At 55.6% G+C, this 22,393-nt stretch overlaps 1 protein-coding gene and 1 long non-coding RNA gene across 3 annotated transcripts in view; one reads left to right on the top strand and one right to left on the bottom strand.

Moving 5' to 3' along the window:
- Positions 1–877: 877 nt before the first annotated feature.
- Positions 878–8,141, bottom strand: LOC118998651 (uncharacterized). The gene is made up of 3 exons (XR_005068919.1): positions 8,060–8,141; positions 1,447–1,600; positions 878–1,018 (listed from the first exon to the last, which is right to left on the bottom strand). It is a non-coding gene; the product is annotated as an uncharacterized LOC118998651 (long non-coding RNA).
- NKD2 (NKD inhibitor of Wnt signaling pathway 2) overlaps positions 7,423–22,393 on the top strand; it is a 29,197-nt gene continuing 14,226 nt past the window's right edge. The window contains exons 1-3 of one of the 2 annotated variants that reach the window (XM_037062939.1): positions 7,423–7,667; positions 7,760–7,795; positions 8,119–8,216. In XM_037062939.1, coding sequence (XP_036918834.1) covers positions 7,643–7,667; positions 7,760–7,795; positions 8,119–8,216 — 159 coding nt within the window. In that variant the 5' untranslated portion in view covers positions 7,423–7,642. The remainder of the gene's footprint in view (positions 7,668–7,759; positions 7,796–8,118; positions 8,217–22,393) is intronic. The other variant, XM_037062940.1, reaches the window with a different exon arrangement.

Here is a 22,393-nt window from a genome sequence, read left to right on the forward strand (position 1 = left end):
GTTATTAAACACCTACTGTGTGCCCTGAATAAGACAGGGCCCCTGCCCTCTGGGATGACATGACACCCTCAGTAATTTTAAGTTACTGAAGGGCTAGTTGAGGGTCTGGTGTTCTATGGTGCCGAAGGTACAGTTATGGCCCTGTATGAGTCCCTGCCTCCCACAGCTGTGGCCACTTGGGGTCACCCCCTCCCAGTCTCCCCTTCCCCTGTCTAAACCTGCTTGGAAGGGCACCAGGGCAGACGGCCAGGGCACCTTTTCTCTTGCACCTGGACAACCACAGCAAGAGGATTGGGGTCAGGGACCTTGTTTACAGAAGAAGAAAATGATATCAGACACCAGACAGCTGAGTGGCTGTTGTTACCTAGACCTGCATGGGGTCCTTGCCCGCATCCCAGTGCAGCCCTTCTGTTCCTGCCAGAACCACCTGTGGGAGGAGCCTGAGTGGGCAGTGGGGGAGGAGGTCAGAGTTCACCCATACAATCTGTCCCCATCCCAGTCACCCCGGACGACTAAATTTGTGTTTCTTTCCTAAAAATCTTATGTAAGCAAGAAGCAACCAGATAGAGGTGGCAATAGTCTCAAACCCATTTGAGTTTCTTTGGGCTTGCTTTACTTAGAGATGAGAGCCATGAAAGTCACGCTAGCCTCCTCTCTCAGCCCACCTCTCCTATTGCTGACCCGGAAGGGAGATGTGGCTGGAGGGACAAAGGGCCGAGGTCACTGGGGGTCAATGGACTGATCTGGGGTTGAACGTGTGCACATCTCCAACAGGGTGTACCTCACAGGAAGCGAGCGCCCTGCATCTCAATAAACAGAAGATGGTCATTGTGAGGACGGGGGCTGCGTTCTCCAGGCCACTCATAGGGCTTGACCACCTGGGATTCAAAGGGCCCCTGGTTGCACCCGACAAAACAGTATTTCCAGTGTGTGGTTGTAGTTTCCAAGAGGACAGCCCTGGTCCATGGTGCAGGCTGTGAGCAGCACAGACCCCAAAGAACAGCATCATTTGCTTCTCCTTAAAAGGGAATAGATGGTGACAGTAAAACCACAGAAACAGGACGAGCCCCTGCTCTGGATGCCTTGTGCTCCAGTGATATGTGGTGGGCCAGCGGCCCCTTTCAGGTGAGGACCCCGCATTCGATGCATTTTGTCCTGATTTAATGAAAAACACACCTGTGCTTCGTTTGCAAAGGCTTCATGAGTGTAAAGGTGTCCGGCTGCACATTCATCTCCAAACACCTGGCCTAGCGTTTCCCCTCCCTACTGGAAGCACCAGCTGACGGCAGGAACACTGAAGACCCTAGGGGAGGATCCCCACCGCCACATCCCTGTTTAGACTAAGGGTTCCTGGACCATCCCAACCCAAGGCCACACCAGGGAGACTGGTATGCATGGTACAGCCAGTGCAGCTGTGGACATAGAGGAGGGCATCTGGAGATTCACCTCTTCTTGGGCATGTCCTTCAGGCCCGGGGAGAATGTGCGGTCCAGACTTCAAGAAGAAGCTCCTCCTCTGAGAGATGAGGTGCCCCGCCCTGCCCACATCCACCTCCAGGTTTTTGGAAGCATTGAAGTGGTAATGAGAAGGCTTTGAAAACCTGCAACAATGCAGATTAATGACTAAAGATATGGCTGCAGCATAGCCCTTCTCTTTGAAAGTACTGAGAACTGATTTTATCAACAGGCAAAACTGTCCTGGAGGCTCCATGATGCAGAAGGGAGAATGCAGGACACAGGCGAGGTCCCCGCGAGCTGCCCAGGACTGGAGGGTGCAGGGCAGCCAGAGGCCCTGGGCCAGGCTCCAGCCACACCTGCTGTGCACCAGAGCTGGTCTCAGTGTATCCCGTGTTCCCCATTATCCCTCTCCTCTGGGCTTCAGTAGACAGAATGCTACAAATATCCCTTCCCACACTGGCCATTCCTGGGGGATGAGGACGCTCAGGGGCCCAAGCTCAGGGGAGGGCAGAGCAAGTCCAGAGGCAAAGTCCCTGCAGGCCCATCCCACAGGCAAAGGGGGTAGAGGGCTGACCCACAAACAGACCTCAGCAAGAACATGGTGCTCAGTGTCATGAAAGCAGGGTGCCTGCAAACAGCGCAGGTACAGAGGCTCCGGGAAAGCAGACTCACCTGGTGGTGTTCACATTGTCACCGCACCACCATTGCAAACCTGACACCACCAAACTGGGCAGATGACAAGGGGAGGCACAGTTCTAAGATACAGTTTTTAGTATTTTTACAAAGAATGGAGTCTCTGAAGTCCAATGTGCATGGGGCCCATAGGGCCCCCAAGGCCCTGCAGACCTCTGTTCTGGGCCCGGGAGCAGGACAGCCAGATGAATGCCTTCCAAGGGGAGGCCTTGCTCACAGGCAAGTGCACAGGTAATTTTCCCAGCCAGCACTCCAACCCCTCCTTCCTGAGCTCAAGCAGTGAGTGCACCCCAAAACAGAGAGTCAGGGGTCCACAGTGAGGGCCACACCCTCAAGCTCCTTTCACCTTCCCAGCTCCCATGGAGCTGGAGATGTGGGGAAGCCTGTTGCTGCTGCCCAGGAGGTTGACAGGACACTCAGGACGCCCCATGACCCTGTGAGGACGAAACTCGCAGACCCCCATGGGCTGCACGGAGGAACGTGGGCCTCACCATGGTGTGTGCCTCGTGGTGGGGCCAACTCCTCACGCTTCCGGGAGGCACGTAGTGAGAAGAGACTAAGTGACTAGGCCTGGAGGCCTGAGCTGGGGGAGGTCCGGAGGCCTCGCATGCTCCTCGAGGCACTGAGATGGCCACTGCAAGCTCCTCTCAGACAGAGTCCAGGGAGCTGGGCAGAGCAGGAACTGGTGTCTCACTGGGCAGGCGGACAGAGCTGTGTGCTCATGGACAGAGCCACAGCCACAGTGGAAAGGCCTGGCATCCCAGCCAGGTGAGCCCTCCTGGGACCCCTGACATCTGAGCATCACGCCGTGCCCTGCCACAAATGAAGGCCCCCTTCGAAGGACACATATGTGGGGAATCTGCAGTTCCCATGCGGCAGGGCACGCGGACAGGTTTTCATAGACACCTCCCGATTGGGGCGCCCAGATGAGGAACAAAGCTGATGCTCTTTCCCAAAAGTCAGCATGAGGCTCAGGAGGGGTCTGGGCCTCAGCTGGATGGAGCAGCTGTGGGAACAAGGAACACACCCTTTGGAGTCCTGGACGACTTTCCAAGGAGCAGATGGAGGTCGCTGGCTGAGGTGATGGCACCATAGGACAGAGAGTGACCAGGACACAGGAGCAACATGTAAAGCTTGTGGGCTGGCCTAGCCCTGTTAGCTGCCTTTGGGCCTCACGAGGAATTGTCGGCATCAGGCCGTCATCCCCCCAGGCACAGGGGTGGATGCTGACCGGGATGGCCACCTCTGCCCTACCTTTCTGCCCTGCACACAGGCCCTTCCATGGGACCCTCACCGCAGAAGCTGGTGGGCCGTCCTTGCTTCTCCAGTTTTTGGGTGTGAATGGGGCTCCAGAGAGCTGCACTGTCATATCTACATCTGAGAAGGAAGTCCGCAGTTATCTGGTTAAGAGACCCTCAAAGTGTTCTGGTGGGTGGGTCATCCCAGGTTAGTCCCATCTCCATCCATGTGTGGCTCTATTACACGACGCTTTCGGGGGTGGAGCAAGTGAGTTCAGTTTCTTGTAGTTGAGAAATCCCCAGCACTCTGGGACTTCCTGGAATGGCTTGCTGTGCCCGGCCTCTGGGCTGCGGCCACGTGGGCAGAAAGACCAAAATTAAGACTGAAAGGATTCAGAGGTATACCTCCTAAAGCAGGAATAACAAGAGATAAAACAGAAATATTGAACTTCAAAACTGAAAACTTCCATGCTTCAAAGGGCACCATCAAGAGAGGGAAAAGACAACCCACAAAATGGGAAAATCATATATATATATATATACATACATATATATGTATATATACATATATACACGCATATATATATATATATATATATATATGTGATGAGGAACGTGTACCCATAGTATATAAAGAACTTTACATCTTAACAAATGGCCAGTAAACACATAGAAAGATACCTGATATCATTAGCCATTGGGGAAATGCAAATAAACAAGTGAGACACCACGTCCCACCACCAGAGCGGCCAAAACCGAAAAAGTCGCGTAGTAACAGGTATCAGAGAAGGTGTGGGGCTATAGGGTCCAGCTGCATGGTTGTGGGACTGTGAAGTAAGGCCGCCGCTGTGGAAAACACTTGGGCCCACAGACAGGTGGGTATTCCTCACATGGTTAAACAGGGGGCCACCCCTCGACCCAGCAAGTCCCCTCCCTGGGTCACACTCGACAGAAATGGAAGCTTGTGCAAGCAAGGCTTGTGCAACTCTGTTCGCAGGAGCCATAAAGTGGAAGTACCAAGATGTCCATCGGCAGGTGGACGGATAGACAAAGCGTGGTCGGCCCACTGCAGCTGTGAGAATGAATGGCATTCTGGCGCGTGCGGCAACATGGAGGAGTCTTGGAAATACTATGCTCAGTGAAAGAAGCCAGACACAGAAGGCCACACATCACATGATTCCATTCATACAAAAGAGGGAAATGTCCAGAAGAGGGAAATCCACAGAGACAGGGAACAGACTGGCTCCCCGGGGCTAGGTGTGACAGGAACATTAGGGGCATGGCAACGAAAGTGTTCTGGAATTGACTGGTGATGGTCGCACNACATGGAGGAGTCTTGGAAATACTATGCTCAGTGAAAGAAGCCAGACACAGAAGGCCACACATCACATGATTCCATTCACACAAAAGAGGGAAATGTCCAGAAGAGGGAAATCCACAGAGACAGGGAACAGACTGGCTCCCCGGGGCTAGGTGTGACAGGAACATTAGGGGCATGGCAACGAAAGTGTTCTGGAATTGACTGGTGATGGTCGCACAAACCTATAAAGGCACTGAAAACCCTTGAATTGTGCACTCTAAGTGGATAAGTTAGAGAGTATGTGACTTATATACCCATAGAAGCTGGTAAAGAATAAATTTAAAATCTTTTCCAGGTAACCCAGGTCAATGTGGAACACATGAGAACTTTCTGCTGCCTAGCTCTGTGTGACAAGGTGAATGTGACCCCAGACACTGGCCAGCCCAGGGCAGGCCAGCCCGGGGGGCATGACGGGTGGGGATCACTTCCAGGAGCACTCACACACCATCCTGGCCCCCTCCAGCCCTGGAGCCATCCACATTTAACAAAGACCAGAGCCTCAGGAATGAGACTCGGCGGTGCCTGCCAGCACACCTGGCCGGGTATCCCAGCCAACCTCCCCTGAGACAGTGTGCAGTGGTGGGCTTCCCAGCACCTGTGAGCATCCTCAATGGATGTCTGAGCAATGGGGAAGCATGTCAGCCACCTCTTGGGGCCCTGGGCCTGGCCACCTGTGCTCCACCCCCTCTACAAAAGGGACAGGCTGCCAGCACACCTCCCCTTCCCTCTGCATTCTTCTGCACAGCTCCATACAGGACTGTATCTGCACACAGGCTGCATGCCCATCCTCGAGTTGGTACAGGGTGATGGGTAGACACAAGACATTTGGAAGGGCATTCAATCTCTAAGCTGTTACTTTGCATAACCCACAATCGTATTATTACTATTGTCAAAAACACATTAATAGGACACATGAAACCACTGAAGATGACAAACCATTACATTCTAAACTGAGGGTTAAATGTGCATATAAGTTTGTGGGAGACAGAGAAAGGGGCTAGGAGTCTGGGAGGGTTGCCCAGAGAGAGGGGTCCTAGAGCTGGAAGGTGCCCATCTTCAGGGTGAGAGCCTGGCCCAGGTGCAGGCCTAGCAGAGGCCTCTGTCCCTTGGTACCAGGATGCCTGCTTGCATGAAATAGCCCACTCTATGGCCAGACCTCCAGCTGGGGTCCTACAGGAGGGCTGGTGGGAATGGCTCACATCTGAGTGTGCCCACTGTAGTTCACATGCCCTGTATTCACACCTCTGTGTGCAGCTTGGTTCCAGGCTGACAGTCACCACGAGGTCTGCAGGGGTCAGGGGCTGGTTTTGTCACTGACCAGCTGTGTGCCTGGGGGAATCACATGGCACTTTGGGTCACTGTAAAGTGGGTGATGACAGCCTCTGCCCCTTGATGGCCTGAGAATTGGACGAGATGAAAACATGTGAATTGTCCAAGGCTGGACATCAACTCTTTGATGCCTGTTACCCAAGGGGCAAGGGGCAGGGAGGGGCCTGGCAGAGGGGGCTAGCTGCATTGATGAACTGGGGAGGCCCAGCTCCATCAAGGAAAAGAAGGTGGGCACCAGGGCAGATAAGTAGCCTCACCATGGCCGTCCCTCTCCAGGGTTTGGAGCTGGCACCAGGCCACGGTGGGGTCACCCATGACTGGAGATGTGGGAGTGACCACACAGTTACAGCACCTGCTGAGCGAAACTACTGTGGGAGATACAGGTGCTTGGTGGGCAAGGGAAGTTCAGGGGAGGCAAAGGGAGAAGTTGAGCAGAAGTGGCAAGCTGGGGCCCAGGGAGGAAGTGAGAAAGGATGGTTTCTCCAAAGAAATATACAGGAGGGCAAGGGGTCCCCACATGGTGAAGGATGCAGGGGAAGGAACAGAGAGGGTGTTGAGGGAGGGAAAGGTGTGCCAGCAGCCTGTCCCTGGAGGGGGTTGAGCACAGGTGGCCAGGCCCAGGGCTCCAAAAGGCAGCTGCATGCTTCCCCATTGCCCAGGCGTCCAGGAAAGACCCTGCCCCAGCCAAGGCCAAAGTTGGGATGGGAAGTCAGGTGTAACCAGCCCACAGCCCAGTGCTCCTCATTTCCTGGCCTGGATTACCGTGGGGCAGAAAGAGGCTGGAGTTGGACCTCTGGAAAGAAGTCAGCTGGTCCATACCAGCCAGGCCAAGGCTGGGAGTTGGTTCTGGGGAGAGAGAGCCCCCTTTTCAGCTCCTTCTCCAAGGTCCTGTCCCCATGGGCCTCCAGTCCTCTGAATCCTCCCTCTCAAGCTTACTCTCCCACCCACCACATCATCAGCTACAAGAATGCAGGTTGTGTTTCTAAAGTCCTGGGCAGTGCCCCAGGGTCCTCTCCTGTGAAAGGAGGGACTCTCCGTTTCTCTAGGATTGGGGACCCCATTCTAGATGGCCTAGTCAGAGGCTTTCCCCAAAAAGGTCAGCACAGAACCGAAGGGGCCCCTGACCACTCTCATAGGCGGCCCGGATCCTCGTCGCTGACGGCCACCTTCCCCACCAAGTCCCGAAACTGGCACACGCCCCAGCAGGGCTAGGCCCAGACCAGACGACTTGGGGCCTGGATGTGGGTGGGGGTCGAGGTCCTGGGGGCGGTGCGCTGCGGACGGTGGCCGCGGGGGGCGCTGCGGGGGCCGACGTTAAAGCCCGAGCGCGGGCGTGCGCGCTCAGAGGGAGCCGAGCGGTTTCTGTAGCCGCTGTCGCCGCGCCCGCCCGCCCACCCCTGCGTCCTGGCTGCACCGGTCGCCGGAACCCCACTCCTCGGACTTGGCGCGGAGGACAGGCGCCCAGTCCATGTGGCCCCCGCGCGAGCCAAACCCGGGCACCGGACCCCAGACCCGCACCTGAGCGCGCACCCGGAGCCCGGGCGGCAGCCGGGGGCTGGGACAGGATGGGGAAATTTCAGTCCAAGCACGGTGAGACGCAGGCCTGGGGCGGGAGGGCGGGGCGGGCGCCGGCCACTTACTGACCCTTCCCTCTCCCGCGCCCTCCTTCTGGCGCGCCGCAGCCGCTGCAGCCTTCAAGCGGAGAGAGAGCCCTGAAGGTGAGCGGGCTGGGTGGGGCGGCGACCCGGGTGGCGACCCGGCCGGGACCCCGAGCCGAGAGCCAGACGTGCGTTCTGTCCTAGTGCCTTCGGGAGGGGGGACGTTGCGGCGCGGTCTCCGAGAGCTCGCAGGACTCCAACCCATCCCACCCCGACCCGGCCCCCGGCTCCCCAGCTGGAGCCCTGCGCCCCAGGCCTCACGGAGATGGGTCGGGCGCGCCTGGCGGCAAGGCACCTTTAAGGCGCAGCGCCCGCGGGGCTCACCTCACGTCTCATTCCCTCCTTGGTGCCCGGTTCCCGCGTTTCCCTTCGCCGGGCCGCAGGGGACAGCTTCGTGGTGTCTTCGTACTCAAGTGGCCGCAAAGGCATGGTGGAGGCGGAGCGGCGCGGCGGCATGGAGCACCGCGCGCGGGACAAGCAGGTAGGCGTGGCGGGATTCGGCCAGGGGGCTGGGCCACTCGGGGTCAGGGGACAGCAGTAGGAGTTGTGCCCCCTCGCTGGACCCAGACCTAGAAGGTGCAGGCTGTGATGGCCAGGAGGGAGTGACGCCAGCTGGGCAGGGAGAACCTGTCCCTTCCAGCCTCCACAGTCCAGGCTGAGTGGGGCTGGGGGCGGGGGAGCGGACGGTGAGCCGTTAATATTTCAGGCTGGAGGCTTGGGGGGAGAGGGCACGATTTGCTTTAGGATCAATTGCTTGCACAGCAAAGATGACCAGAATTAGACGCCTCCCATCTGCATGGTGGTGACCACTGACCTACAGAGAGGCTCATGGGAAAGCCAGGCTCCATATGGACTAGGGAGGGGCAGGGGCACCCAGCCTACAGGTGCTCCCAGAGGCTGCAAGGGTCCTGCTCAGGTGGATTTGGAACGTGTTGCTTCCAGAAGCAGAGAACTGCTGGACAGAGGGTTGTAGGGGAGCACCAGAGGGGCCTTGGGTAAACCAGACCCGCACACGTTTGCCAAGCAGGAGAGAGTGGATGTTAGATGGGCGTTGGTGTGAACTGGATCCGGGTAGATGGCCACAGCAGATGGCTGAGACCCTTACCCCCCACTGCTCACGGGCAGTCATCTCTGTTGTTGGAATGACATTCTTCCGGCCAGTTGATAAGTGAAAAGTTCTAGGTGTATTTGAAAACACTGCAGCTCACCTTGGGAAGGGCCCAGATTCGTCCCGAAATCAAACTCATACTGGAGTTAGAGTTCCTGCTTTGTGGAACTGAAGATTTAACCCCACACCTGTGAAGGCAGGAAATATATTTTAAGGCATTTTCTGGGGGCATCATAGTAACGTTGGATGGTAATGTTAGATAGACCTGTGCTTCCCTGTACTGAAGGATAAGGGCGAGTACCCAGGGAGCAGCCCAGGCCTGCCTCCTCCCTTTGAGGCAGGTGGGGGTGTTGATAACCGGATAGTGCCTCTTAGCTTGGTTCTCCTGTGTGTGGTGTATGAATGGGGAAGGCAGGAAGCTGTGTGGGCATGAGCTTCATGGTCAAGGGTTTAGGCTGGGCCTGGTTCCACCAGCTGTACTGCCTGGGGCCTCTTCCCTGGGGTATGGGCACGCTGGACCTGGCAGTGTTCACTCAGTCCTTAGGACTCTCTGGGCGCTTGCTCTCGTTTGTTCAGGAGGCAGCGGTAGTAAAGAGGGAAGTTCCAGCAGCACCAAGCAGTGCTTCTTCTGGGCCGAGGGGCTCAGTGGGAATATGTTCTTGAAAATGAAAACACGCTAGTGTCACCGTGACATTGTCAGAGCTGGGGTTGGAACTGGCTGATGGCCTCCCACTCCTGGGACATTTTTTGAAAGAATGGCGTGGGAGTTGGCTTGGGTTGTTCCCTTTTCATTTTGCCCTCTGCTGTGGTCTGAGTGTTTGTGTTCCTCCCAAAATTCATTTGTTGAAATCTAACCCCCAAGGTGGTGGCGTTAGGAGGTGAAGCAATAAGAAGGTGAGTAGGCCACCAGGGTGGAGCCCTGATGGATTACTGCCCCAGAGAGCTCCCTGTCAGATCTGCCATATGAAGACACAGCAGGAAAGTGCTGTCCCTGAATCAGAAAAGGGCTCTCGGGCCATGCCGAATCTGCTAGCACCCTGATCTTGGATGTCTAGCCTCCAGAACTGGGAGAAATAAGTTTCTGCTGTTTATAAGCCACCCAGTCTGCAGTAATTGTCGAAGCAGCCTGAACAGATTAAGACCTGCTCATTTCATGAAAGAACGTTCCTTTTAACACCAAGATGAAGAAAGAGCAAAATCTCAGAATAGAAGATGGTCTTTTAAATGAAATACATTTTAGCTTAACGGCAATGGTTCTACTTTTTCCATATCTTCCTCCTTTGGCCATGGTGCTGCAAGCCCCTGGCCAAGCACCAGCTGAAGTTCAGACCTCCTGGGCCAGGCACGCCCTGCCACCGATGCACAGGTGTCCTCGCCACCGCCATGTTGCTGCTCCCCTGCTTGCCAGGCAAAACTGGGTGCACACGGGGGTGGCTCCTGCCCAGGTTCAGTGCAATCTGTGCCTAACCACCCCTGTTCCTGGTTCTGCCCCAGAAATTGCTCAATTGGGGGACGTTTGGGTGTTGAGTCCTACATATCTCCTGTTTCCAGCCCAGTGTCCTGTGCCCTTCCCTTTGTGTGGTGCCCAGAACTCCATCCTTCATCTCTGCCCTCCCAGGTGATACCCCCATGGAAAGCCCGCTTGGATCAGGCAGCATACCCAGTGAGCGTGATATGCTTCTCCCTTCCCTGAAGTTCACCCTGCATGTCCATGCAAGTCAACCCCGATGCACCATGCTGCCCAAGAGCTGTGGCAAATGACCACATGGTAATAAAGTGTACCTAACTATTGCCTACCCTCCCCCACCTCCCAACATAAAGGAAATGAAGTTTGTTTTGCCCATCAATTTTTAGTGAGCTACGTTGGCTCCTGGTATCTGCTTAGTGAACAGCTGAAAAATTCTTATAGATACTAGCATGTTCCAGGCAGGTGCGCTCCCTGCTTCACAGTGTAAAATGGTGTTCCTTGTTGATTCTGAGAAAAGCTGCAGTCTGCTCATGGCAGGAGCTGCGTCAGTTCATTGCTGAGTACCCCTGCAGGGCCAGGGCTGTGCCAGGGTGATGTGGGATGTTGGCGAGCACAGCATAGGGAATCTAAGAAGTGGAGTAGCTGAGGTCATACATGTGTTAAAATCATGAGAAGTGACAGGCGGTAGCACCAGCAGCACTTGGCAGTGCTATTTCTGAAGGTGGAGCCAGCACAGAGCAGCGGGGTCGTGGTTACAGGTGGGGCTGGCCACGGAACAGAGGCATCATGGTGAGGCTCTGAGGTGACACGGCTGTCCCTAAGTTGGAAGCATGCCCTTCCCTGCACATTGTTGCTCATCATCTGTCTGCCTCTCTGCAGTTTCTCCAGCAGAAAAGTTTGGAAGATAAGAATCACTGCTAACAATTGAAATTTTGTTGTGGATAAAACACAGATTTCCACTAAGTAAGCCTGAAAAGGGGATGTGTTGGCCACTTTGGAGGCAGTGATTTAATTGAGACTTGAACAGAAATGTGTGAGTCCAGGAGGCCACTAGGGCCATGGCCTACTGAATGGTGGGACTCCCAGCTGTCTTTGTTTTTCAGCTCCCAGGACTTTGTGACAGGCAGCTGGGAAGGGCTCTCCTCATCCTGTCTTGGGTGGGTCTCAGCTTTAAGGATCTACAGACCAGTTCCACACATGTACATGTGGCAGTTTTGCATGTGCTGACATTTTGCATGTGTTCCTGATGGAGGCAGCCTTGCAGGGGCTCAGGATGGTGAGCCCTGAAACCCCACAGAGAGACTCACCTCTGGACAAGGCTCTGGCTTCCAGCAAACTCCATCTGCCCTGCATGTGGTCTTGTCCACAGGTGGCCTCTCACTGCTTTGGAATCTGGGGATCAGACCCCCCTTGTCCTGGCAGCAGGCTTTCATCCCCTGGTGGTGTGGCAGGGCTGCTCCGTCCTGCTCGCCTGGCAGCCCAGGGGCCGGCGCTCACCTGCCCACCTGCCCACCTGCCCATCTGCCCACCTGCCCACCTGCCCACCTGCCCACCATACCGCCAGAGCACACAGCAGCGGCAGGATTTACAGATCTTAGTTAAGAGTGGTTGAGATGTCAATTCTGTGACTTCTTGTTGAAATCCCTGGGAAATTCCCTTGGCTTTGCATGGAGCCTAGACGCCACAGCATCTGCAGTCAACACAGCGAACTGTGATGTGGGTCGGGGATTAAACCACAGGTTTGCAGGAGACACCCAAAAGGGACGTGGATGCCACGGCTCATCCTCGGCTCTCTGGCCACAGGCCTCGTGAAAGGAGACTTTTAGTGAGACAGGTGCAGGTCCTCCAGCCACAGTGCAACTCCTCAGGATGACCTTCGGTCTTCTGTGACCTGTGCTCTGGGACATTAACCTCATGGAGTACTAGCCATTTGCGTGGTATCTGGGCATCAGGGCTGAGAGCTCTTTACTCCTTTTGGTGTCCATGGTGGGAACCCGCAACACCAGCAGCCATGTCCCTGTCCTTACACCTGGCCCTGCTGTGTGGTGAGGCCAGTACAAATATGCACAGAAGCCTAAAGGCACATGTGGATGTGGGAACACTGACAACAGTCTGGCGGGGGGGGGGCGGCCAGGCCCTACCAAGCACCATGGGCCTCTTCCCCAGGTCAGCTGCATCAGCCCTTCACACCCACCCATGCTTCTGAAATTGCAAATGGCTCTCCTGGACCCCATTCTACCTAAGGATGAACCAAGTGGTCCCAACCAATTCACACCTGAGGAGCCACCAGGCCACTCTGTGAGTAATACCTCCTTGAAAGGGGTTGTAGGACTGACCTAAGGACCCTATGAGGGAGCTTGCTGCTCTGAGTGTGTTTCTGGAGTACACGGCTGAAGTTGGCATCCTTTCCTCACCTGGAAATGTGGACAGGTGCTGTCTGCAGCTGGGACTCTCAGAGAGGGGGGATCCACTGTGCTCACCTGGCTGTCCCCTGTGTGGGTGGGGATTGCAGGAGGTGCTGGGGCCATCTGTAGGCATGCAGCCAACAGCGTCAGACACTCAGGAGGGGATGAGGGAAGAATGGATGGCTTGATGCTGTGCACCTGCACCTGCCCCAACCAGGTGCCCGTGGAGGGGCTGCTGTGGATGGTAGTTCAGCCACCCAGGGGTAGTGTGTGTGCCTACCTCTCATTAGCTCAGGTGTGGGACCCTCATGGTGTGTGTCGAGGACTCTGATGTCTGTGAGGTGAGACTAAGCTGGGACTCTGGCCTTGGGACTAGGCCAGCAGGTCTGCGATGGCCACGGTGGGGCCAGAGGCTGGCTGCAGAGCCTCCCCCCCCATGCCAGGACAGTAGTCAGCAAAGGCACTTCTCCGGAGATGGTGGTTTTGAGGGAAGCTCCCAGAAAGCTGTTGGAGACACAGCACATGCTACTAGCCTGCCCAAGGGACACAGCACCTAGGCATGCAAAGATGTGTTCTCATCGGGCAGTGGCTTCAGAGGACGTTGACCTTCCATGTGCACAGGGACACTCAGGCCCCACATGCAGACAAGGCCAGGGCTTAGATGGAAAGTTCGGGAAGTATGAAGAGCATCGCTGCAGTTTGGAGTCGGGGATTTCACAGGCAGAGCGAAGGAACTCTGGCTGCATAGGGACATGGGAGCACAGCCTGCAGGAGAGCTCTGTGGAAGCTTCCTCAGGCACAAGCAGCCCATGTGGCTGCTGAATGAGCTGAGATTTCAGCAGTCCAAAAGGGAAAGAACAGACCCAAAGTGGCACTGCCCTCATCAGGGAGGTGATGATTAGCCACCACGAGAAAACACCATGCTGCATCCAAGTCACTTCTGTCACTATTTCTCCTACATTTTCACTGTGGCTGTCTTTTGAATACCTTTGAGGGTGTTCATTGTTGAAGAGCTTACACCTCATCTTTTCCTTAAAACCTGTGCTACTCTGCAGTCTGCAGAAAGCAGATCTCAGCCCTGGCAGTATTCTGGCCAAACGGCTGATTTCCAAAGGGGGTGAGAGCACAGGTCAAGATGTGTAAACTCCTGAGCGTGGGGGGCGGGCTGCTGCTGCTGCAGGGAAGCCATAGCGCCACTGGGGTGGCCAGGCAGCAGCTCCTGGCCCCCACCCTGGCCCAGAAATCTGTGTGTGCTGGACAGAGCCCTGGCGAGGAGTAAGCCTGGTCCTTCTGACTCTAACACTGAGGGGTCTGAGGTGAGCTCCGGGTGACAGACAAAGGCTATCAGGGACTGCTCTGTCCTGGGCACTGTGACCCCACCATGCACATAGGACACCTAGCCTCCTGGATCATCTTCCTAAGCACCATGGCCCTGCTGTGCTGGCAAGGAACAGACTAATCTCTCATTCACATGAGCAGCAAAGTGACCGATGAACTCTATTTTCTAATCATCTTTTTGAAAAAATGTTTTTGCTGTTACTCTATTATAGTTGTCCCCATTTTCCCCCTTTGCCCTCTCCACTCAGCTCAGCCCCACTCCCACAGTCAGTCGCTGCACTGTTGTCTGTGTCCGTGGGTTATTCATACATGTTCTTTGACTAGTCCCTTCCCCTTCTTTTCCCCATTATCCCCCTCTCCCCTCCCCTCTGGCTGCTGTCAGTCTGTTCCATGTTTCCGTGCCTCTGATTCTATTTTGTTAATTTTGTTAACCTTGTTCATTAGATTCCTCGTATAGGTGAGGTCCTGTGGTATTTGTCTTTCACCACCTGGCTTATTTCACGTAGCATAATATTCTTCAGTTCCATCCATGCTGTTGTAAAGGGTAGGAGTTCCTTCTTTCTTTCTGCTGCATAGTATTCCCTTGTTTAAATGTACCATAGTTTTTGATCCACTCATTTACTGATGGGCACTTAGGCTGTTTTTAGCACTTGACTATTGTAAATAGCACTGCTATGAACACTGGGGTGCAGAGGCTCTTTTGAATTGGTGTTTCAGGATTCTTAGAATCACCTTTCTTTTCAACAGTACCAGGTCCTCCTTCATCCTTTGTCACCTGGGGGAACCTTTACTTGTCCCGACTTGGCTGGAATGGGGCAGCACAGCACCAGGCCACAGACCTGCCCTGGATGTGGAAATTGGGTGGCACTGCCCTACCACTCTCCATCCTGTCTGTCTAGGCTGGGGTCAGGGGTTTGGTCACTTTTTTCCTCAGGAGGTGAGAGGTCAAGGCCTATGTCCCCTTTCCCCTCTGTACAGCCAAGGGGCACCAACCCGGTTGCCCCACCAGACTGTCAAAGATAACAACTGGGAACCCTGTGCCATGGCCATTTTACATGTGGCAGGCTCGCCCACTGGCATTTCCTTTGTGTGATTGTTGTTAGTGAGAGGTGGCCCGTGTGGCCACTCAGCCTCCCACACCCATCCCCAGGCCTGGTACTGCCGTTCACCTTCATGGTTTGAGGTCACAGCTTGTCATCCACAGCTCACAGGCCATGGGCTTCTGCTGGGAGCCCTGTGAGGAGGTCGAAGTGACAGATGTGAAGAGTCTGGAATGGAAACTGGCTCCAGCACTGCCAGGCAGGGGCGGTTCTGCCACAGGAGGGCTGAGGGGGTGGCTGTTGGACAGCAGCCACACGTGGTCGATAAGCCCCAATGTCAGGCTCCATTTCCGACCTTCTTGAGCTCTGGCACTGAGTGCCTCTGGGCTGGCCGGCATGAGGCTTGCATTTGCACCAGGATTGGTGAGCTATACCTGCGGGGTCATCCTGCTTACGAAGGAGTATCGTGCTGTGTGGGCAGGTGCATAGAGCAGGTGTGGGGGACATGACCTCCTCTTTTCAAGAAAGGAAGCCTGTGCCACCATCTTTGAACTAGCAGAGGCTTGGTTTATGGAAACAGCCGTTCAGGCCTGACCTGGGCAGTTCATCTCCTGAAGTGAGTTGTGCAATAGGCGGGATATGAGGAAACACACTGGCTGAGTCACTGTCATGTCATCACCCTCGGTATTCCTGCAGGTGTGAAGTGGAACCTCTCCCTGGTAGGCAGGCACCTGCCTCAGAAAGTGTCTGGATTTGGAAGGAAAGGCCGGTGTTGTCCCCAGAAGTTCTCAGGGCAGCCTCTGAGGCCTGGGGCAGCCTGTAGGCAGGCCCAGCAGGGACACACCCCAGGCCCCTGCAGAGCTGCTTTCTCGGGAACTCCAGGCAAATGGCTGATCAGGGGCAGCCTGCCACACCCCTGCCTTGGGCTCCTCTCCTTGGCCAGGCGAGTCTTCACCACAGCCTCACTGGGTTGTCATGGCCACCTGGCCTGCACCCACTGCAGTTTCGTCCCATTTACTTGGGAGGAGAGCTGGGAGGTAGGACAGGTAAAGCACCCTTCATGTTGTTGGGTTAATGGTGAGCTTCCAGGAGAGCAGAGAGAAGTGTGCAGGCAGGGTCTGCTCCCTGCCTCACGTGGGGACATCCTCCTGGCCCCTGGTGTTCCACCCAGCAAGGTGCTTCTTTGATGATTCTACATGTGTGGAGTGAGGAGCTGACAGCGTTACTGCAGAAAACCCACCTGGTGTGAGAAGTAGAGAAGGTGCCCCTCGCCACCCCTGTGTGGGAGAGGGTGGGCCTTGGTGGCCTCGGGTGTGGGTTTCCTGGGGCAGCTGTAACCACCACTACAGATGGGGGGCAGGTTCAGCGGCAGGAATGTATCGCCTCTGTCTTGGAGGCCGGAAGTCTGAGATCAAGGTGGTTTCTCCTGAGGCCTCTCTTCTGGGACTGAGTCCCGTCCCCTACCCACGCCCTCACGGGGTCCTCCCTCTGTCTGTCTTCCTTTCCTTGTGATGTTCTTTTTGTCAGGACTCAGGTCATATTGGCACCACCCTAACATCACCAAAAACGTCTGCAGTGACCCTGGCCCCAAATAAGGTCACACCCACAGGCTCTGGGGGCAGTACTTCCACAAACGAATGTGGGGTGGGGCACAGTGCAGCCCTTAACAGGCCACGAGGTTTCCTCAGCAGCCTCCTCCCCGCACCCTGCTCTCCTCACTGCCTCTGCCGGCTGCTGGCCTGTCCACAATGATGAGTGGAGACGCAGCCCACTCTCAGCCTCGGCCCCTGGGCACCTTTTTCTCTTGTTTTACTTTCTAAACCGAGTCTATTTTGCTGAACGCTGACTCTGCATTGCCACGGCCCCTGCTCCTATGGCCCCTCACGTTTCCTGAGCCCCCCCCCCCCCAGGCACATAGGGCTGGAAATGCTGTTTGTCCATCCTGAGTTGGTCGCTCCACATTGCTCACTTCATTGTAAGAGGGTTTTCTGTTTTCCTTGGTGCTGCTCTCCCCTGACCTTGGACCTGCCATTTGGGAGAGCAGATCCAAGGGGTGTCTGGGCCTCAGATGGCAGAGGCTCCCATGGCCTCTTCCTCCAACCTGTTGCAGACCGGTGCCCCCTAACACGGGAGCTCCCCACATCCTAGCCAGGTGGCCACCTGCACCCTGGCTTTAGGAAGGTCTCAGGGCATCACTCCTCCTCCACGAGCATCCCCTGCTGCCACCCCTGCTGCCACCTGTAGGTCCCCCGGAAGAGTTCCAGAGGAAGTGGCGCTGGGGAGGAGAACTGTGAGCTGAATTTTCTGTTTCCTGCTTCCAGAGCCAATTCCTGTAACTCCTTCGGGTTGTTTTGGTTGGAAGGAGGAAGGATGGATGTTTTTCTGTGGTTCAACTATCCCCACTTTTGCTCTTGTAAGAAAGTGTTCCCCTGTTCTCATCCAGAGAAGAAAATGCCTTGAAACACTCCTCCCTCTTTGAGCGCTCATTTCCTTTCCCTGTGACAGACAGACATAAAGAACCTCTGCGTGGCCTGGGCTGGGCTGGGCTGGGCGTCCTCCCGCAGGCCATGCCGCCAAGCCGGTCTGCCTGCTGGACACGGCCCACGGTGAGGCAGAGGCCGAGCTTGCCCCTGCCCCAGTTACGCTTCCCAGGAGTTGGGCATTGCTCTCCTGCCCCCTCCCCCCTCTCCCATCCTCCCTCCCTTCTCCCCCCTTCCTCCTCACCTCCTCCAGCTCCTCCTCCTTCTCTCCCCCTCCTCTTTTCTTCCTGGCCGGAAGCCCAGCAGACCCAGACCATCTGGGATGTGTTGCCATCCTCGTAGTCTGCAGGGACATCTGCTTCTCTGAGGTCCAACTCCCCGAGGAGGACAAGCATTCCCAGCCAGTCCTTGATGTCCACACGTGTGTCCTAAACCCCATAGGGTCCCTGAATGCTCAGGAGAAGTTTGGGGCAGATTCCACCCCAGATCCCACCAGACTGGGTAATTCTTCCTGAAGGAGGGCAGACATGTGGTCTTGCCAGGTGCTCAGCCGCGACGTCTGATGGTAGGTCATTCAGGGATCATTGGGCGTTTATAGCCAACCAGAGTGAGCACATGCTGGGAAGGCCTTAGGGTTAAATATTATAAATAATGAAAATGCAGCCTGAACCTACCCATGTTGGTGTCCTGGGGCTGCTGTGACAAAGTTTCACAAACTGGGTGGCCTAAGTCAACAGACGTTTATTCTCTCGTGACTCTAGAAGCCAGAAGTCTGAGACCCAGCTGTCGACAGGGCTGCGGGCTTTGCAGACTCTCGCGGAGAGTCCTTTCTTGTCTCTTCCAACTCCTGGTAGCTCCAGGTCCCCCTGGGCTTCTGGTCGAATGGCTCCAGTGTCTCCATTTTCACCCGGCCTCCTGCCTGTGTGTGTCTGTGTCCTCTTCTGTCACAGGGGCACTAGTCATTGGATCAGGGCTGACCCTAAATCCAGCATGACCTCCTCTTAACTAATCACATCTGCAAATGCTTTCAAACATAGTCACGTTCTGAGGTTCCAGGGGGATGTGGATCTGGGGGTACTGTTCAGCCCAGTACATGACCCACGAAAATGCAGCGTCAGAACACCTGCCGTCTTCTACTTCGTTTGGCAAAGCTCTTCTACCCACCTGTGTGTGGTCTTCCCATTAGTGTTAAAATAAGTCTTAAATCCTTATTTTGAGGTTACCCCTTCAGTGTCCACGTTGAGCAACCATTAATGCTGTTCCATTTTCGCATTTGTTGATTTACAACTGTGTCCAGATCTGAGCTCTGTGCTCCGGAAAACGAAGTTGCTAAGCCATGACTACGGACAGACCTCTGGTGTAAAGACGAGTTCCGTTTCAGCCACGGTGAACTCCAAGGCCATTCTCTGCACATCACCATTCGGTCCCCATCTGGGTCAGCTCTGTGATTCTTCGGCAGCCCGGCCTGGAAGGGAGGGCAGCTGGCAGCGCAGGGCCCCTCACGGCAGCCCGGCTCAGCTCCACAGCTGGACCCTTTAGAAACAGGGTTGTGGACATGGTCATCTCTGCATTTGGAACAACTTTTAACTAGCTTAGGGCTGATGTCAGCATGTGGAATTCTCTACCTTGAGAAGAAGCACCTCAGGGATCCACTTTAGACTGGGGCAGCCCCCTCACCCAGGTAGATGCTGACACAGGCTGCACGTCACTGTGCACACAGTAGGGTCCCCAAATGTTTAGGAGACCTACCACCTTGCAGTTTTCCTCTTCATAGTGCAGCTGAGGTGGGAGGAAGCTGCCTGCGCCCTGTGGGAATAAGGCAGGACACGATGTAACTGGCCAGCTCTTCCAGCTCAGCAAAGTGGTCCTTTGTCCTCTACCACACCCAGGTCCCATTCCTCAGGAAACCCGTCAACTTGGCCTCCCAGAATTACTTCTCCCCTCCATCTCTGTGAGCCAAGTGGGTGTTTTGAGCACAAGGCCAGCCAATGCCAACACCTCCTCGGAATGAAAGCCCAGGAGGCTGACTCCCCTTACCCTGTGTCTTGCCCCTACCGCTACCCAGAGAGTGCCCACTCTGCTCTGGCCTCCTTGCTGGTCCTGCCCCAGTGCCTTTGCATGTGCTGCCCCTCTGTGTAGAGGCCCATCCCTCACAGCTTGGCTCACTGCTTCCTGCCTTCAGGTGACTGCTCACATGTCCTTCCCCAAAAGCCTTTTAGGACCGCGCTGCCTGGCACCCTCCACACCCCCCTCTCATTTCCCTTTATAGTGCTGGGCTGGTGCCTACAGACCTGGGGATCAGCTGTTCCCCAGAGAGGCTGTGGGACCTTCACAGGCTCAGTTCTGCCTAATTTGTTCAACTGGACAGCAGGTTGCCACAATGCCTAGCACTTGGGATCATTCTCCTTAAATAGGAGGGACAGCCATTTAATTTCCACACAGTGTGAGAACAGTCTCACCCACAAACTGGCTGTCTCAACAAGTGTGTAACAGTCACCCATTGGGTGAAGTTCATCATGCAGCCCTGGAACAAAACAACGAAACACAGCGTTGGCTTTGGTCAGGGCTGCCTCTCTGGGGACTGCCAGCCTTGCTGGGCCACCCACTTCTCTGGGCCACCCACTTCTCTGGGCTGACCACCTCTCTGGGCTGACCACCTCTCTGAGCTGACCACCTCTCTGGGCTGACCACCTGGCTGGGCTAAGTGTCTTGCTGGGCTGCCTCTCCTTTGAGAGGCCTGAGTATAATGGAGGGAGCCCAGGCCTTGCAGGGACACCATCTGCCTCCCCACGAACTACATTACTGCTGGCCTGTGAGCTCCGTGCCCATGTTCATGTCGATGGGTATGGGGCAGGCATCGCTGACAGCCTTTTTCATGCCAGAATGAAACAAATTGGGTCTGTTGGATCCTGTCCTCTGTGCCAGCTGGAATTTGCTCATGGTGACGGCCAGCCCTCAGCAGCCAGAGGGGAGGGGCTTCCTTTTGTCCTACAGTGTCTCCCAAGGAAATTGTAACACGTTTTGAGCTCTAAAATCAGGGGCACAAAAAGCCCCCCCAAAATGGCATATTTTAATACAAAAATTCAAACTCTATTATTTTCTCACAACCCTTGCAACGCCTTGGCGGGTTCGGTTTTGGAGCACTGCTGTGGCAGGGCCCTCCACAGGCCAGGTCCGAGCAGCTCCCTCCAGCAGGAGGCCCCTCCTACGGGCAGGGCTCGCCGACACGGGCTGCCGGCCTGGGTCCTGGGCAGTCAGTCCACAGTGGCAGGACCTCCCCAGGCTTCATGCTCCCTGTAAACTCATGTATCTCAGGTCTTAAGTGGACAGCCCTTTGGGACACAGCCTGTTGCATAAGCTTAGGGGCGGGTGAGGCCCAGGTACAGTCTGTCTTCTGAAAACATAATAATTACAACAAAAAAACAAAACCAAAAAACATACCTAATCCTAGTGCTCAAGGAGGACCTCCCTAGAGGTGGTGCACCAATCCTGGTGGCCTTTGGCACATCCTTCCCTCTTGTCTGGGGACCTGGATGGTCCAACCCTCCATGATCAGCTGGCCCCTCAGCATGTTCCCACCAACCTCCCACCCACTGAAGCTCTGTGAGTACCTGGCATACCTGAGGTGACATCCACAGGTCTCCTCTCATTAACTCGAGTGTGATGTGCTCACAGCACTCGGCACAATCACTGGCTACCCTTCATAACAGTCATTTCCCCTTTCACAGAGAGGAAACCAGGGCTCCTCGGGGTTGGGCCCTTTGCCCAAAGGCACACTGCAAAGGTGTGCAGCCAGTAGCCAGCCCAGGCAGTTCCCCACGGACTGTGCTCTGACCAGCAGGCTTCCCTGCCTGCTCCAGGCACCGCGTACTGCTCACAGACTTGGGGAGCCAGACAGTGGGTGACAGCATGGGCCCGGGGGGCCTGGAGAACTATAGCAAGGGAGCACGAGGAGCCAGGTGGCGGTGGAAGCTGCACAGCTGTGGGGACGTGGCATGGACAGAAGGTCTAATAGAAATCAGGGTAGCCGTCCTGCCTCTCCAGGCTCAGGGAGTAGATAGGACAGGGTGGGGCAGGGTGCTGTCTGGGCTTTGCCACATTTGCCACCGAGGCTGTGTGTGCAGGGGACTGTGGTGAAACCTGGGGGTGGAGAGAATAACCAGGACCTACACCCCAGGCCTACCTCCTGGAAGTAGCTATGCTGAATGCACTAAATGTCAGTGTGAGTGCCTCCCAGACATCCCTGCACTCTGGGGGGCTGGGCACTTTGTGACAAGTCGCTCCTGCTGGGAGAAGGGCCGGGTGGCCCTTGGGCTCCACGCCCACCAAGTCAGCATTCTTGGGGTTCCCAGACCCCATCATCCCAGCTTCAGAAAAGTAGGCTGGAGCCAAAAAGGAGGGCAACTTTTGCCCTTTCTCTCTTTCCATTGATTTGCTTAAAGTGGTTTAGGTTTTCTTTAAAACAAAACTGTTTTTAGCCCTCAGGAAATGCGGTGTGTATGGCTGTCCCATGAGGCTTCCCCAGAGGCCTGAGATGTATTTTAAGCAGAGGCCAGCTCTCCTTTCTTCAGGATCTCGGGGAGTGGTTGTAGTGACAAATCAACCATATGTGTGGTCCTTGTGTCGAGGTGGTGACACCATGATCACCTTGCCCTGAGGTGAGGAGGGAAAAGCCCTCAGCTGGGGCACCGTGATGGTCCTGCTGCTTCCAGCCTGTGGTCAGGAGGACCTGCCCCAGCCTGGCTCAGGCTTGGGCCCCTCCCCTGGGGCCGTCCCCTGCTCTCCAGGGAGCTCAGGGTGGTGCTGGGCTTCTGGCTGC

Source organism: Sturnira hondurensis, unplaced genomic scaffold, assembly GCF_014824575.4.
Source record: "Sturnira hondurensis isolate 20B ecotype Veracruz unplaced genomic scaffold, ASM1482457v3 Scaffold0014384, whole genome shotgun sequence".
NCBI classification, from domain to species: Eukaryota; Metazoa; Chordata; class Mammalia; order Chiroptera; family Phyllostomidae; genus Sturnira; species Sturnira hondurensis.